Raw genomic sequence first — 15,474 nt, forward strand, 5'->3', positions numbered from 1 at the left:
TCCTCTTCCACCAGTACAGCTTCACAAGTTTGACTTTGCCATTTTACCAAACTTTTCAGATAAAAGTCTTTCAGCCTTTTAAATGAAAGCTGTTAATATGAAAACATCAGAGAGTGTTGCATTTTGACAACAATCAGAAGTAGAGCTTCATCGATGAACCAGCTATAATTGTAAAGGACAAAAGACACCTATATATCAATTTAACATTTTCAAGGTTTAGACTGATGCTCAAATGCAAGCTAAGATAAGATAAGATGGTCTATATTAGTCCCACTGTTGGGTAATTCACAATAAACAGATGTAGCATAAGAAGAGATTTGAAGATGTGGTGGTAAATTATGGGGCTTATTTATCAGTTTTTTGCAGCTTGGATCATAAGTTTTCTAAAAGAAGAAACAAAACTGCACATAAAGCATAAAATCATAAGAAACTCAACTCTCCGGTCCACAACGACACACTTCTTTGGCAAGTCTGATAAAATGTACAAGAGAAGGAAACTTTAAATAAAGGCCTAGTATGCTTTGGGGTTAATGTAAGAAAAGGCCACTGTTTGAGAAATTAAGGCTAACATGTATAAAGTATCAAACCTGCCAAGTAGGACTGCTTTAGGCTGCTGGAAGCGACTCGGTAACAGAAGGAAAGCAGAAGCAGAGGAAATGAAAGGAAAAGAGCCATCGATCAGCAGCTGTGCTTAAAAACCTGCTTTAATAGTAAACAGTACAGTATTAGGCTTTAATGACCAGCTGCAGTAACGTAACATCTGACCTCTTTCTCCAGGCCGTAGTCCTGCACCAGGCGGATGTAAAGGGTCGGCGTCCACCCCTTGGCTCCCTCCAGCATCAGACCAACAGTCTTGCAGGAGTCAGCTGAGAGGCGGTGGGCCTTAATTGTTGCGTCCAGGGTCTCTTCAGCCATAGATCTGTAGGTGGTCCATTTCCCACCTGAACACCAAAGCTGTGTTTTAAAATCCATCACAGGTACCTCTCATTGAAGATGATCAAACAGATGAAGGCCAGCTCACCAGCGATTGTGACCAGTCCGCTGTCACTGATGCTGACGATGTGGTTCCTGCAGATGGACTGGGTGTCTTTGGAGCTGGGGTCCGTCACTAGGGGACGTATGCCGCTCCACGCTGCCAACACGTCTCCTCGACGCACTGCAGACACAAAAATGTCACACCATGTCATGTTTATTAAAGAAGGAGCCAAAGAGGAGAATATAGAGCTAACAACTCTATATTCAACTGTGGGCCAAGAATGAATCCCTGAGGGACTCCAAGCACAGCAAGATTTGATTTAAGACCCTTAAGAGCAATCTTTCTGACTAGAAACTCGCTGCTCTACCCAAAAAGATGAGATTACGATTACCTACCCTTCCCCAATGCATCACTGAATGCCCAAACCTGTGAGTCAGTAATTAAAAAAAACCTTTAAAACTGCAGATTCAGTCACCATATAAGCATGCGGCTCCATGTGAAGCAGACACTTGGTAAAAAATAAAAAGCAGGCTACTCAAAAGTTCATCACAAAGCGCTCCTGTACCTTCTACATCAGGGCTGAGATAATTGCGGACCTCCCTCAGGATGAAGTTGATGTCGTCCTCCCCTGGGATTGGGTGGGCTGTCACACTAGTGGGGGTGTCGGTTGTTCCGGCGATGGTCATGTTCTCCCACGGCAGGAAGAAGATGACACGACCATCGCTGGTGGCTGGATCGAGGAGACCCATGTTGTCAGGACTGTGCCAAGGAGAAGGGAAAAAAGGAGGATTTCTTATTATTAAATATACCACTCGTAATAGAAGTAGCAGGAGTCTGTGCGGTTTATTGAAATAAAAAAGGAGAGTGGCGCAAAAAAATTGAGGAAAACAGGAGGAAAAGAAGGAATGGTGGCACTAAAAATGAGGAGATGAGGGCCAACCTGAGCAGGAGACAAATGAACACAGATATGGAAGAGGTAGAGGAGGCACGGGAGTATGTGGGTGGGGGGTAGATAGCAGCAGGAGGAAGATGAGAATAAGTGAGCAGGAGGAAGAAAATTAGGTGGTTGGCATTTCTGTTCAAAGGGCTCGCGCTCCCTCGGGTTTCACTCAATAAGCTTAGCTGAACTTTAAAACCTCCGACTTCAACAAAACCACTCTGCCACTCGGCTGTATCTTAACCGGAGAAGATTGTCCTATGTATGTAGGCGGAGGTCAGATAATAGTTTGGCTAGCTTAGTATTTACACACAGGAATGAGAAAACACAGGAACTACTATACATGTTAATGGAAGAGAAAAAGAAAACAACAGGAACAGCTTTGGTTGTTTTTGGCATTATTATGTCAGACCTGTAGTATCCGGGGATGACGATGTGAACTCCAGCACTGGGCTGGCAGATGTTCGAGGCCTCCTGGTTGTCCATCTTCCTCAGAGCGTCTGTGAACGGTCCGGTGGCGTTGATCACACACTTGGCCCTCACGTCAAATTCCTGCCCTGTGAAGACGAGCGAGACGTTGACAGATTCGATTAAGAGAGACATCAAATACAAAAAATAAGCAAACAATAATGTGGGAGGAACCGTTCACTGGCTTCTTAATGCAAACAGCAGCTTCTTATCACAATTAAATTGAGTTTTTCCTTTTTTATTTCACACCACTGCAGCACCGTCCTGCCTGTGTATATATTATTTGCTATACACATTCATTTCTACTTACATTTACAATAATGCATTTACCCAAAAAAAATCCTTTTAGAAGCCTTCATGGTCATTAAGAACAATACATAACTCAAATAAAAGGAAGCTGTAGATATAGCTGCAGAAAACATCAGAGGCAGAAACAAGAAAAACAGCAACAAGATAATGGGAATTTCCTTTATCAGCTTTGAAGTATTACTAATAACTTATTCATTAATAATCTAATGTAAGGCTTGTAGTTTATAATATAACTGTTATTAATGACCTGAAGCGCTACAGCTGGACACGATGAGACTTTTTTATTTATATTTTAACTTCTCTGTGGACTGCAGTGCACAAATATTTGGCTCTAATTGTTGCACTTTTCTCCTTTGTTTGAGCGCCTCTTAATACAAGCGTCACTGACCCTTTGACACACATTTACAGAAGTGTTTTTTTCCTACGTCTGAGTGCTTTGAACCTAACATTCACATGCTCACACTCTGATGGATGCACAGGGGGAAGACATGACCTGCTCTACCTCCTGAGCCGACGCCACACGCAAATAAAGCAAAAGCCAATTAGACGTGGAATTCAGTTTTTGCAATCATGCGAATGCTTGGCTTCAACTTGTCTGCCATTTTGAACATGTGACACTGTAGTTCTAGATGTTCAGGCAAGGTGGCAAGGTGATACTACTTGCAAATATGTCTTGATGCATGCTCAGCCAACCAGGTAAGTAAATTCTGAAAGACTGAGCCTGAGGACAGTCAAGGAGGCCATTTACGTGAAAAGGTAAAGAACATCTATGAATGGAGGAGGAGCCTTAAGGGTACATCTTTTGCCATCTAACAATGCTGTGATTGCAGCCACTCCCACTGTGAATGGCACTCATGGCCATTGATCTATGGACTTTAATCAGTGGTTGTTGATCAATGGTCATGATAATTTGCATATTAATGATCAAGGAATTGACCTCATAGCCCATTCGTTCATTCAGTGGGCTGGTTTCAGTCATTATGCAAATGTACTGTTTATAAGATTGGAAACCTGCAGTCAGCTGAGACTGAAGAAGTCACTTGGATGAGTGACAAAACGTTTCTCCCACTGAAAACGCCACGTCCAGATGAACAGAATCAACCTTTTAAGAGGTACTTGCAAAGACGTATACAATGTCTTGGACACCAGGAAACTATTGTTAGGAGGACATCGACTTATCTGCAAGCATTTGCCAACTACTCTCCTAGTGGAAGTGATGGAGATCTTTTGCTTTCAAAGTAAAAGTTGCACCTTTTGAAAGGTGTTGGCTGTGTAGATCCAAATTTTACTTTAAAGGAAACTGTTTGTTTCTGGCTGCCGTTTAATGAGTAGATGGCAAGTGTTTGCACCAACTGCCAGAAACCTCCAGGAACTACTCACCAACTGGTTGTTAGTGCACATTTTTAATGTTCACTATGGTGGATAACTATTGATCAATGTGCGCATGATGTCACACAAGAAACCTGAAAGGTGATGAATGGGTGGGAGAAAAAAAAAAGCAATCCACAGTGAAGGTGAAATTGGGGGTTTCTGATTTTCCCGCTCCCACCATAGGGGGCGTATTTGAGCTCAATATGACATGTTTTTCCAAAAAGCGAGAAGAGTGAACTTAAGTTATTAACCCTGGCTCTATGGTGTTAATGAGAAGTTAAAAGAAAGAGATTAAATGGACATGCCGTTGTTATGGTTACATGGTGGTCTTCAGGTATATAGCAGGTATAGAGCTGACCCTTTCCATCCTCACTTCCAGGGATTTTTCATAAATATATTTAATCCTAATGTTTAAAAAGCTTTTTTAATGTCAGTCTCCATGTAGACTGATGCAACAGTTTGAAGCGGCACAACACAGCTTGGCCTTTTTAAATGATTATTTCATCTTCTCTTTTTATGGTGTTGGAGGAAGTCTAAACCTTCAGGGTCAGGATGATCTTTCTAACCTGTGCTTTAGGAGCTCAGAGACACTTTCGGATGGAAAAAATTAAACTTTAGAGCGCCATCTCGCCGCCCGCATCCCTCACCTGTGATGACGTCCCTGCAGCGGGCACCGCACACCTTCTCTCTGCCGCTCTGTGGGTCCTTTTTCTTCAGCAGGTGAATCACCTCGGTGTAGTTTGCGATGGCGGCGCCGTAGCGGGCGGCACTGAGGGCGATGGCCAGGTTCATACGGGCATCATTGTGCTGACCTGAAGCAGGACAGAAAAGAAGGACATGAACAAGATGGAAGGAAGAGGTAATTTGTGCCTTTTTATAGGCATTTAGCTGGATTTCTCACATGGATAGGAGAATTTGTACCTAGGGGAAGTATTTGAGGAATGCATATATATATAATACAGCAGCCAGCCAGCTCGGCGTAAGTGGATTAGGCCCAACATTTGGTGTGTGTCTGTGACAATAAAGAAGTGTCTGCTGTTGCTGGTGGCAGCGGCAGTAACCAAGGAAGTGGGAGAAATAGCTGCTGCTGCTCACCCGCTCCGACCGGTGACGCCGCCGCTGCTGCTCTGCGGTCTACACTGCCGGGAGAGAAGGTCATATTTCGAAATGTCACGGGCGTGATTGTTCCAGACGGCATAATTGGAGAAAAGACGACCCACCCCTCCCCCTCCTCCCCATCACCCTGGCCCCCAGCCCCCACCCCTTCAGAGCAGATGATGGGAGGATGGTGAGGAGGTGAAAATCAAACATATGCTGCTCTGCACCAGGAAAACGCTCTTCCATTTTCTCAGTCTGCAGGCAGGAACCTCCGATCACTTAAGAGTAAAAGTATTTTAAATGGATAAATAAAACTTCAGGTAAGCGCTCCTTACTGTGCTGAAGAAATAAACGGATATTAATGGATATCGTATTTTATTTCATAGTAAAAATATGATAAAGACAAACATCAGCAACCTGTAAGTGGTGTCATTTCTCCAATTAAAATAAAAAAAAAAAAAAAAAAACAGCCTGTTGTGAGTGAACACAACGAGCCCATACTCAGCGAAGCCAGCAGTAGAAAACACATCACCCGCAGATACGCCGTTGTTATTTTCGGCGGTGGAACGGAAAGGACGCCAGAGGCACAAGGCTCCTCACACTCAGCTGGACGCTCAGCATATGTTTGGTTCTCCTTCGTGGTGAAAAGGCAAACACGCAACCTTTAGCGCCGCGGGGGTAGAGGGGGCATCCTACCAGTCTGTCAACACATTTTGTTCGGCACCAGTGGAGATGTGAAGGCCTCGGGCAGAGCTGCATCCGAGGCCTGCATTCTCTAATCTGCTGTTTGGCTTAATGATACCATCCCTACATGTTTCCTGAAGTATATTTCAGATTTGCACTATTTGTGTTTAAATGTGAATAAAAGAGAAAGTTGGTCGTAAACTTTACCTGATTTAAATTCTTAGCATAAAGTATGTTTTTATGTAAAGAATAAATTGTTTTTTGCTTCCTTGTCTGTACTCGTACAGGTTTTGAACAGCACAGCTAAAAATATGTCTATGAACTGAAGAAAGACAGATTGTATTTTAAAGGCGTTTAATTTTTACTACTGCTGTGTTTAGTAGTTTACTCACACTGGCATCAATCTCATAGTAATTTGGGGCTTTTAAGGATTTCATTGAACTGTTTAAAACAAGAACTGGAAGTACAAGCTTGATGTTATTTAGGATTTCTTCTAATCAACACAAGGTCAAAAATAAACACGCAGTTCAAATACATCCACCCAACTGTGTCCGAGTTTCAACAATCTAGCTGTTGGTTCCCGGTGAAGTTGAAGAAATTCCTTCTTTATTATTCCAACCAATTTGTGCAGTGTACCAGTACCACTGGCAGCAAAACAGCCCCAGAGCATGATGTTACCACCACCATGCTTGACAGCTGGTATGTTGTTCTTAGGTTTGAAAGCCTCATCTTTACTCCTCCAAACCTACATCTTGTCGTTGTGGTGAAATGGCTCAATATTTGCTTTGTCTGACCATAAAACTTTTTGGCTTGTCCATGTGGGCTGCTGCAGATTTCAGTTGGGCTTGAAGGTATTGATTTTGGAGCAGGGGCTTCTTTCTTGGTTAGCACCCTCTCAGTTCATGGTGATATAAAACTCACTTCCAAGAGTTTTCATTCAACAGTTTTTCATGGCAGGCTTGAGCCTTGGTGGTTTCTGGGTTATTCTTTAACATCCTAACCGATTTCCTGTCATCTGAGGGTGGCAGTTTGGGTCTTCTTACAGGACTCGGCAAAGTGGTGACAAATCTGAATAGTTTGTACTCATGTAAAAATGTTTGAACTGATGAGCCTGGAATCTGCGTTTGTTTAGAAATGACTTCAAGAGACTTTCACAGGTGGTGTAAATCTACATTTGTCCTTCTTAGATCTTCACTGAGTTCTTTAGACTTTCACTTTGTTCTCAGCACTGGTCAATAAGTGCTGTCAAAACTCTTCTGCACCACTTATTAAAATATTTAAATGAGTTGTTCAATGTGCACCCAAATCGTGTTTTTTAAAGCCATTAAAATGTGTGCTGTACAATCATTCCACCCTGATAATGGAACAGTTCAAATAAATAAATAAAAGCCTAAAGTTTTCCACAACATTCATGTCAATTATGAGTGGATACAAACTTCTGATCACAACTAACCGAGCAAAACTAAAACTAAAACTAAAAGTTTTGAAAGTGCTGCAGTTTTTTAGATTTGTGGGCATGAAACTCTTTTTGCCAAAATATTACCGCTGGGCTCACATACCATTTGTGATTTCATGCTCACTCGGTGGCAAATAGACATGTACTAGCTAGCTATCATTTAACGTACTACTCTTGGTAACAGCTAAGATATCAACTGTTAACTAAAGCTTGACGCTGGTAAAAGTTTCAGAAATGCTAAACATTGAAAAGTCAGCGACACCAAACTGAACTTAAAGCAACAGAACATGTTAGAAACCGAGAGGCTACGACTAAATCTACAGGTTAGGGTCACTGATGGCTCTATGAGATGACTCCCAAAGCTCTCACTCAACTTCTCCTCCTTCCAGGCCAAAAAAATTCAAAAATAAAATCTATAATCTATAGTCTCACTTTTTGCCATTGCTATTAGTCCTCTCTTATTCTTTCTACAAGCTACCAGCCAATTTCTTCCTACTCACATGAATACAAAGAGTACATGAACGGTCAGTGTTGAATGTGTTAACAGGTGTATTTTCGGAACCTTTGTCTGAATAATTTTGTAAAATACAGAAGATTTATCAGGTCGGGTCAGAGTTAAGTTGCACATGATTATGTGAGTGTAGGTTCTCAGTCATTGTGGTCATGGTAGTCTTAAGAGTTGGTGACTGGACATCTTTGGGTGTTTTGAAGATCTTTTACTTTAGAGCTAAAGAAACCTCTTGGAAAAAAATGAAAGCAATCCTGTCGCCTTCTTTTCAAGCTCTTAAGACTACTAAATGAGTACTTCAAATAGCCTTTCAGCGGCTCCTAGTGTAGACAGCCATCAACAGATTCAATTCACAGAAAACTTAAACATGTTGTTCTGCAGCTACTGCAAGCTTTTTGTAGGTTTTGTTTCAGCAAATATACAACCAGAAAGAAAGAAATACTATATTTAGTTATATACATCACACCTGTGTTTTTGCATTTGACAATTTAATATGAGCTATTTAGACGCCTACGAGGGTTAGATATCCTGTTTTTCATAAGCAGAAAAGGTCAGTCCAAATAACATATTTTTTCATTCCCTCCTATCTGTTTAGTCATCTCGTGAATGCTCACGTTGATGTTTCAACACCCCAGAAGTCAATGGGTGCTTCTGAAAAAGATTTTAAGACCTGTCATCACGTTTGCTGCTGTCAGGCGTTTAAATAGCGGTTACAGAGCTGCTCTATAAAACCTCATGTTCACGCAAATTTCCATCAAGCCATCGCTATTGTAAATCTTTGCTGCAGGAGAGGAAGACGGCGGGGAAAGGGCAAGACTGACTCAGCTGTCTTTTCATGTTTACACAAAATAAAAGAGATGAGTAACAAATAAGCAAACAAAGCATGCTGTTTGGATAACTGAAAACTAGGGCTGAACGATATATCGCATTTGCGATAATATCGCGACATGATCAAGTGCAATTTTCTAACCGCAAAGGCTGCGATTATACTGCGATTATATTATACAATTCATGGGCTGCATCCTCCTGAGGCCGCATTTGTAGACCGATTACGTCACAGCGACGCGCCGAAGGCTGTCCAAATTACTACCATATCCCAGAATTCATAGCGCGGCCCAGCCAAACTCCAGTTTCCAGCAATGGCGGCCGCTACTAAGTTTTAAAATTACTCATACTAATCTTTCTGGGTCACAAAATAAACTTTTAACATATTTTCAGGCGAGAAAGTAGTTGTGTAAACATCAAATATCTGCTCGGTTTATCAAGATATCCCATATTTGCAAAAGTGCTTCGACGTTTTCAGAGGCGTCTGCTACCCACCAGCTCGACAGCTAGCCGGGAGCTCGAGGGTTACTGATGCGGCCGAGAACGGCACAACTCCCGGCACATCATTTTCAGATCACCGCGGAGTTTCGCTGCTCGGGTTAAACGTAATATATAAGTCACTTAGACAACCTAAAAATGTTATTGTTGGGCTTTTTTCAGTGTTTTGTTTGTTCGTGAGTAAATCGGTTTGGCTGAGATTAAAGTTATTAGATTAGATAAAATAAAACTTTATTAATCCCCCGGGTGGGTTCCTCCTTGGTTTTCACACAGCTGACTAAACGTCAAACAGAAAACTTATTAAACAGAAGTATGAGACAGTCGAGAATTTACACCAGTGTCTGGTTATATTTTAGATAGCAAGAAGCAGACGGCCGAGTTTATTAAACTCCACCGAGACAGCGGTGACGCTAATCAGAACTAGACCGTCCAATTTCACGCCTTTAAATTTTAAAGGCGTGTTTGTGTGTGTGTTTATACAATTGCTATTATGTTTGCACTTTATGTGTAATGTTACTGACTGCAAAGATCAGTAAGATGTGTGTATTTTTTATTTATTAGTTTTATTTATTTAATATTATTTTTTAATTGAATGACTGTCTAGTAGTTCACAGATGTCGAAAAACTGAGTGTGGTAAAGCCACTGATTTTTTTTATGTATATTTCTGCAATCTGCACATTGTACTGACTTTCATTTTAATGTTTACACCAGGGTTCCTTGTCAGCACTTTATGCTCAGATGTTTGTAAGCTAAAAATAAACTATTGTGTATGTTCAAATATACTGTTGTGATTGAAGAAGTTAAATAAAAATGTCAGTCATCAATTCATGCATCACCTCATGTCATCATAACAGAGGTCTGTCTTCCAGGAAAGAACAGTTTAAAATTAATGTAATATAGTATTGGCCATACTATATGATGTATTGCTTGTCTTTGTTTAATAATACAGAAGACAAAGACCTTAAAAAATAATCGCATATCGCATCGCAATCGCAATATTGGGGCAAAAAATCGCAATTAGATTATTTTCCATAATCGTTCAGCCCTACTGAAAACACACTGCAGCGCGGATGAAACAAACAGCTCTGCTGGCGTAAAAAACCCCAACAATAACGGAGCCGTGAGCTCACCGTCGTAGTACACGATGGCCCCCACCAACTTGTCCTTCTTCAGCATGGGGAAGAGCTCCAAGGCCTTCGTCTTGCTGAGGACGTAGCTGCTCTTCAGGCACTGGATCCCCGCCACCAAGTCGTACATCTTGATCCCTGCCCAGTAGTAAGGCAACTGCCACCATCTGTGAGGCAAACACAGTGATTTAAGTTCTGTCTACTTAAATATTTGGATACAAAATCTTGTTTTTTGGTCAATTTTACGTCACCACAAAGATGCAAAAATCTATTTTTCCTTCAGACAGGTATTAAACAAATTATAAGCTGGTTAAACAAGGCAGGTTTTGTCCTTAACCCAGTCATCATCAAAACGTGGCTACATTTACTCAAAACTTAGGTTTGCTCAACAAATAGCTACAAAGAACAAAAAGAGTAATAGATGTTGAACCGACAGGCATTTATACACCCCTACTGTAGTCTCACAGAGCAGCTGCTACCCAGGGAAGATGACACAGACCCACTGAAGATGAATCCCCCTCATAAACGCCCATATTTAACCAAAAAACCTTGTTCTAAATCTTACTTGTAAACAGGAAGCATGATGGGTAACGGCGCAGACAGGTGAGGTGCAATCTCCAGCAGGTTGGCTCGCTCATGGAGGGCCTCTTTCACCATCATGTACTGTTATAAAAAAATATATATATATATTTTCCTACTGATGTGCTCTGTTAGTGAGACTGAAATGACAATAAAAGTCTGTTTATCTAATCCAAAAAGATGATGGTGAGAGAGGAGCATCTCAATAAGCCGAAGGTGCAGCACAGAGTAACCTGCTCGTAGTCCAGCTTCATGATGGCCTTCTGCAGATAGCGGACTCCACCGTGGATGAGCTTGGTGCTTCGGCTGCTTGTTCCAGAAGAGAAGTCGCTTCTCTCAACGAGAGCAGTCTTAAGGTCTGGGGAAAATGACACAGCGCCTTAATGATAACGGTATTAAGAAGAGCCTTGTTTCCTTCTTACACTAAAACTTAAACTTATATAAGACCTAAACCTTACAGACGATTAGCTTATATGTCACCCGAAAACTTCAAGGCAAAAAACAAATAAACAGACGGCTCTTCGCTCTGATGAATCCGGTTATTATCAATACAAGTGAAAAATGTTGTTCTGACCTATTAACTTCAAAGTCTGATCTGCGATAAATGAGCTTCATCAGCTCGCAGTGAATCTATAAACCTGTAGGAGTGACGGCTTTTAAATAAGTAAGGGCCACGTCATAAACGTCTGCCACACAGTAATGACTAAACATAAACATGGATTTAATTGCAGCCAACTTTTACAAGCCCAGTACTCTGTACATAATAAGACCTGAAATGAACTTAAAAGTACCAGGTACTGCCACCTAAAGGAAAACCCTAAAGTAAGTAAAGTAAATACTCGTGGATTTAGATGTTGAAAGCAGTGCTTCTATGGATGTGTGTGTAAATCGGTGAATAGGACATAAGCGATATGAGAACCAGTCCATTTTGCACAGTTGCAGAATCTAGAAGAACCTCTTAAAAAACTGAAGCATAGAGTACAGGACCATCATAAACCTTCGACCATGATTCAGTGAGAACACTTCCAAAGCCTAGTGAAACCTGAAAGCAGAGACACCCTGCTGATGGCGGGCTTACTGCGTGTGACAGCGTCTAAGGCACATCCTGCCCCCGTGGCCCCTCCTCCGACAACCAGAACGTCGAACTCCTCTGTGTTTGTCAGCGCTGCGAGCTGCGCCTGCCGAGAGGGGAGCTCATCGATGAAGGGAACCTTCAGCTCTGCTTCTGCCGCCACTTGGGCTAACCGAGCCTGGATGTGACAGACACGCACATGGATCAGCACGAACACAAAGAGCACGAGGCTTTAAAGAGACACGGGCCCTTCGTAATGAATGCGAATCAGCTAGCTTTTCTATGTTAGACGTTAAATTAAAAGAAAACGTAGCAACACTTTCCTTGAGGTGCGTTTGAAACATTATAAGCACACTGCGAGGACATGATGCTTGCACCATAATCACCTCAGAGTGGCATGGGACATAATGCATAATGACTTGCAATCATTTCAATACATTATGCATTTGGATTGACTGTGTAATGAGATTACTGTAAGACATGTTTACAGTATAATAAGCAATGTGGCGGATGGAATATAATGCATGTATGGGAAAACAGTTATGACTTGATGGATGATCATTGCTCTTAATTGGCTAAAAGGAGTTTCTACAACATGCTGAACCTGAAAACCTGCAGATTCTGGTGAACAAACCGGCTGTTTATTATTTTAATGTTGCACAACCCAAGTGACTATACCACATATAGAAAAGTAATTATGTAATTGCAGCACAAATAAGGCTATTTTATGTGAGTATATCCAATATTATACTGCTCCTTTGAGTACTTTATAGTTAGTAAATAAGCAGTTGATAAAATAGGGATAAAAACCTACTGCTCGCCTTTTCTTGAGCTAAATTGTAGCAACACTGCATCTGTACCTGAAAGCTTTTTGACATAGCCAGTTACGTTCTTCAGCAATGAAACTGCATGGTAAATGTCACGAAAATATGTGGCAACTTCTGCCACGTAACAACAATTATGACTCAATCAGTCGGGTAAACACCGCAGGGCTTGAATGTGCAACATTTTTTGTTTACTAAACACCTGCACGGGTCGCCTGGTGGGATGCAACCCGTCTCCAAACAGTGACAGTCCAACTTGGACTGGAATCGCTCTTAGATTGGCAAAGATTTACAAATAACTGCTGTCTAATTTATAAATGCAGAGAGATTGCTGCTGCGGTGCCATCAGTCTGAGTCGCAAAACTCTCTTACAATATCATCACTTTCCAATATTGTACTCGACTTAACTGGCTGCCAGCTGGTTACGTTCCTATATAAAAGTAAGGTTGCCGAGCACCTATGGCTTTTTGCGGTTAAACTGCAGTCCTGCAGGAACATCTGTTTCAAATCTATGAGGTTCTGACTGAACTCTGAATGAAAGTAGTTATTATGAATTTCTGTCCATGCAGAAAGCAAAAGATTTACATTGTTTCACTGATTCCCTACACTTGGTTGTTGTATTATTGAAAACAGATTCTATGCATGTGCCACTTTAACCCCATTCAGTCAAAAACTGATAGCAGACCGACTCCACCTTATTGCTGTTTTATCGCCATCTTCATGCACCGGTCGATTCCACTGTGGTCTCTGTCTCTGAAGCACCCAGTACAAAGGCAACGAGATCGCAAGTTCATTGCACACACAGTCGTGCTCTGGCCTAAGCAGTTTAACATGGTTGCGTATTTCCCCAGTCGAGTGCTTATGTCACTTTTCCCCAACTTTAAAAAAGTTGATGTTCTCAATCAAAAACCTGCAGAACGTGGCGTTTCACGTAGATGTGGGCCATCTTACTTTCCACCTCACTTGTTTCCAACTTCCTGCTGCTAGCCTGGGCTGCTCTCGGAAGGTCCTGCAGCCCAGGCTAGCAGCAGGTGGGTGACTGCAGGCTTAGACACAGTTAACTGAGGCACATTAACAATTTTTACTACATCACCCTGACGCTTCACTTACGAGAAAAGTCTCTTATTACTTCTCCCATCATCCTTTTAATCACTGATGTTAATTATTTTATGTTGTTGGCTAGCTGTTAATAAATAAGTAATAAGTAGGTAAATAACGACAAGCTGGTGGTGTGGTGCTGGTAACAAAATGTTGCTCATCACCTACAGATATCTTCTTGCAGGGGCTCAGGTTGGTAAAGACTGAAAGAAGTTATTAGGGGACTGTAAAAATGGTCGAGTTACCAAAGTGACTACAGATGGCATTTTTAACAAATCAAATTTTGAGCTCTCCGGCTCAAATCTGAAAATTGTTCTTATGAAGCTACTTTTGGCAGAAAGTGGAATCACAACGTGCTTATGATGTCCCACGACAAGTGAAGTGTTGCTAATACAAAAAAAAAAAAAAAAAAAAAAAAACAGAACACATTCCTGGTGCGATTAGTTGCAAATCAAAGAGTGTGGAGGGTTACCACCTGCTGCAGCATGCTGCTCAGCTTTACAAAAATAAAAAATTAATAAAATTAATTCACACTGCAGGCTTTTAACATCGCTTTTGCCCACTGTCTGATTAGCAAAATAATGAATTTAAAGAAGAAATAATCACATCTACAATAAAAAAGAAAACAGCTCTGACACAAGGATGCAGGATTTCTCTTCTAATGAAATATTTATTAATTTTCTTTTTTTTGTTTAGCAGTTCGAGCTAAATGATTGCATCAAGCTGCTTTGAAGCCACCGCGGCATTTGACTTGCAAATACCAGCAGGCGTTTTTGTAATTTAAGCCTGCAGCCGCAAACAAGACCATGATATAATCATTGTCTATTTCTGATGATGCACATAGACAAACACCACCGCAGAATTAAGCGACGGTGTGTGCTCCCAACCCCCCACCTTCCCCAACGTAATCAAGTTAAGTCAAAGAGTGGCGCAGCCAGGCCCACGCTAATAGCCAATCGGCCGCTGTCTTGAAAACTTCTCCAAGCCATGTGCCCTTGCTAAAGGAGACAAGACGGACATTCATCTCATCAGCACTGCAATTACTGGGATTAGAGGCATGCATGATTACAAACTATTGTGAAAAATAATTATATTTCATCAGGGTCGACTTCTTGCTTACCAATCCACGCTTGGTTGAGAGGACGGCGACGGGCAAGAGAAGACATTATCGCACCGGGACACAAAGCAGAGTTCACATTAGGTTGTGCAGTCAAATAAAGCCTGGTATGTAGTTGTGTGGCATGCCTATAATAAGCCTAAAACACGTCATAAAGTCAGTGGGAACAGCTGTTTAGGTTTTTTTTGAAGAAGACAAGCTTGAGACTGGAGGCTTGAATGTAAAGACATCATCTATTCTTATCTTTCCGGCTGTTCTCAAAGATCCTAAATCATCATTTACTGTATGAAGAGTTTTGATGTCGCCTGTGGATAAACACAAGATTCGCAAAGCATCAAATGGATGAAAAAAATAAATAAAAACAACAATAATGCACTTTTTTTTATTGCTCAAAGTTAAATGAAGGAATTGATACCCTGACACGTCTGTTTTTGGCTACATTGGACAACATTAGTAGAGATACAGGCATGAAGTATGGGCTCATTATTAGGACACAGAGACCTACAGTTCCACCAAATGTACAATC

At 41.4% G+C, this 15,474-nt stretch overlaps 1 protein-coding gene across 3 annotated transcripts in view; it reads right to left on the reverse strand.

Moving 5' to 3' along the window:
- The window catches only part of LOC146642014 (glycerol-3-phosphate dehydrogenase, mitochondrial-like), a 37,769-nt gene that overhangs the window by 14,885 nt on the left and 7,410 nt on the right, over window positions 1-15,474 (reverse strand). For 2 of the 3 annotated variants that reach the window (XR_014909554.1, XM_085397608.1), the window contains exons 3-12: window positions 14,952-14,960; window positions 11,916-12,087; window positions 11,071-11,195; window positions 10,824-10,921; window positions 10,262-10,425; window positions 4,709-4,873; window positions 2,326-2,470; window positions 1,542-1,735; window positions 1,022-1,156; window positions 766-941 (exon numbers count right to left, since the gene is read on the reverse strand). Coding sequence is in view for 1 of the 3 variants with exons in the window: in XM_085397608.1 (XP_085253734.1) it covers window positions 766-941; window positions 1,022-1,156; window positions 1,542-1,735; window positions 2,326-2,470; window positions 4,709-4,873; window positions 10,262-10,425; window positions 10,824-10,921; window positions 11,071-11,195; window positions 11,916-12,087; window positions 14,952-14,960 (1,383 nt within the window). In the remaining 2 variants the exon portion in view is untranslated. The remainder of the gene's footprint in view (window positions 1-765; window positions 942-1,021; window positions 1,157-1,541; window positions 1,736-2,325; window positions 2,471-4,708; window positions 4,874-10,261; window positions 10,426-10,823; window positions 10,922-11,070; window positions 11,196-11,915; window positions 12,088-14,951; window positions 14,961-15,474) is intronic. The other variant, XR_014909555.1, reaches the window with a different exon arrangement.

Source organism: Rhamphochromis longiceps, linkage group LG23 (assembly GCF_057381845.1).
Source record: "Rhamphochromis longiceps isolate RC_006_pf linkage group LG23, R_longiceps_female_GT1.1, whole genome shotgun sequence".
Classification (NCBI taxonomy): domain Eukaryota; kingdom Metazoa; phylum Chordata; class Actinopteri; order Cichliformes; family Cichlidae; genus Rhamphochromis; species Rhamphochromis longiceps.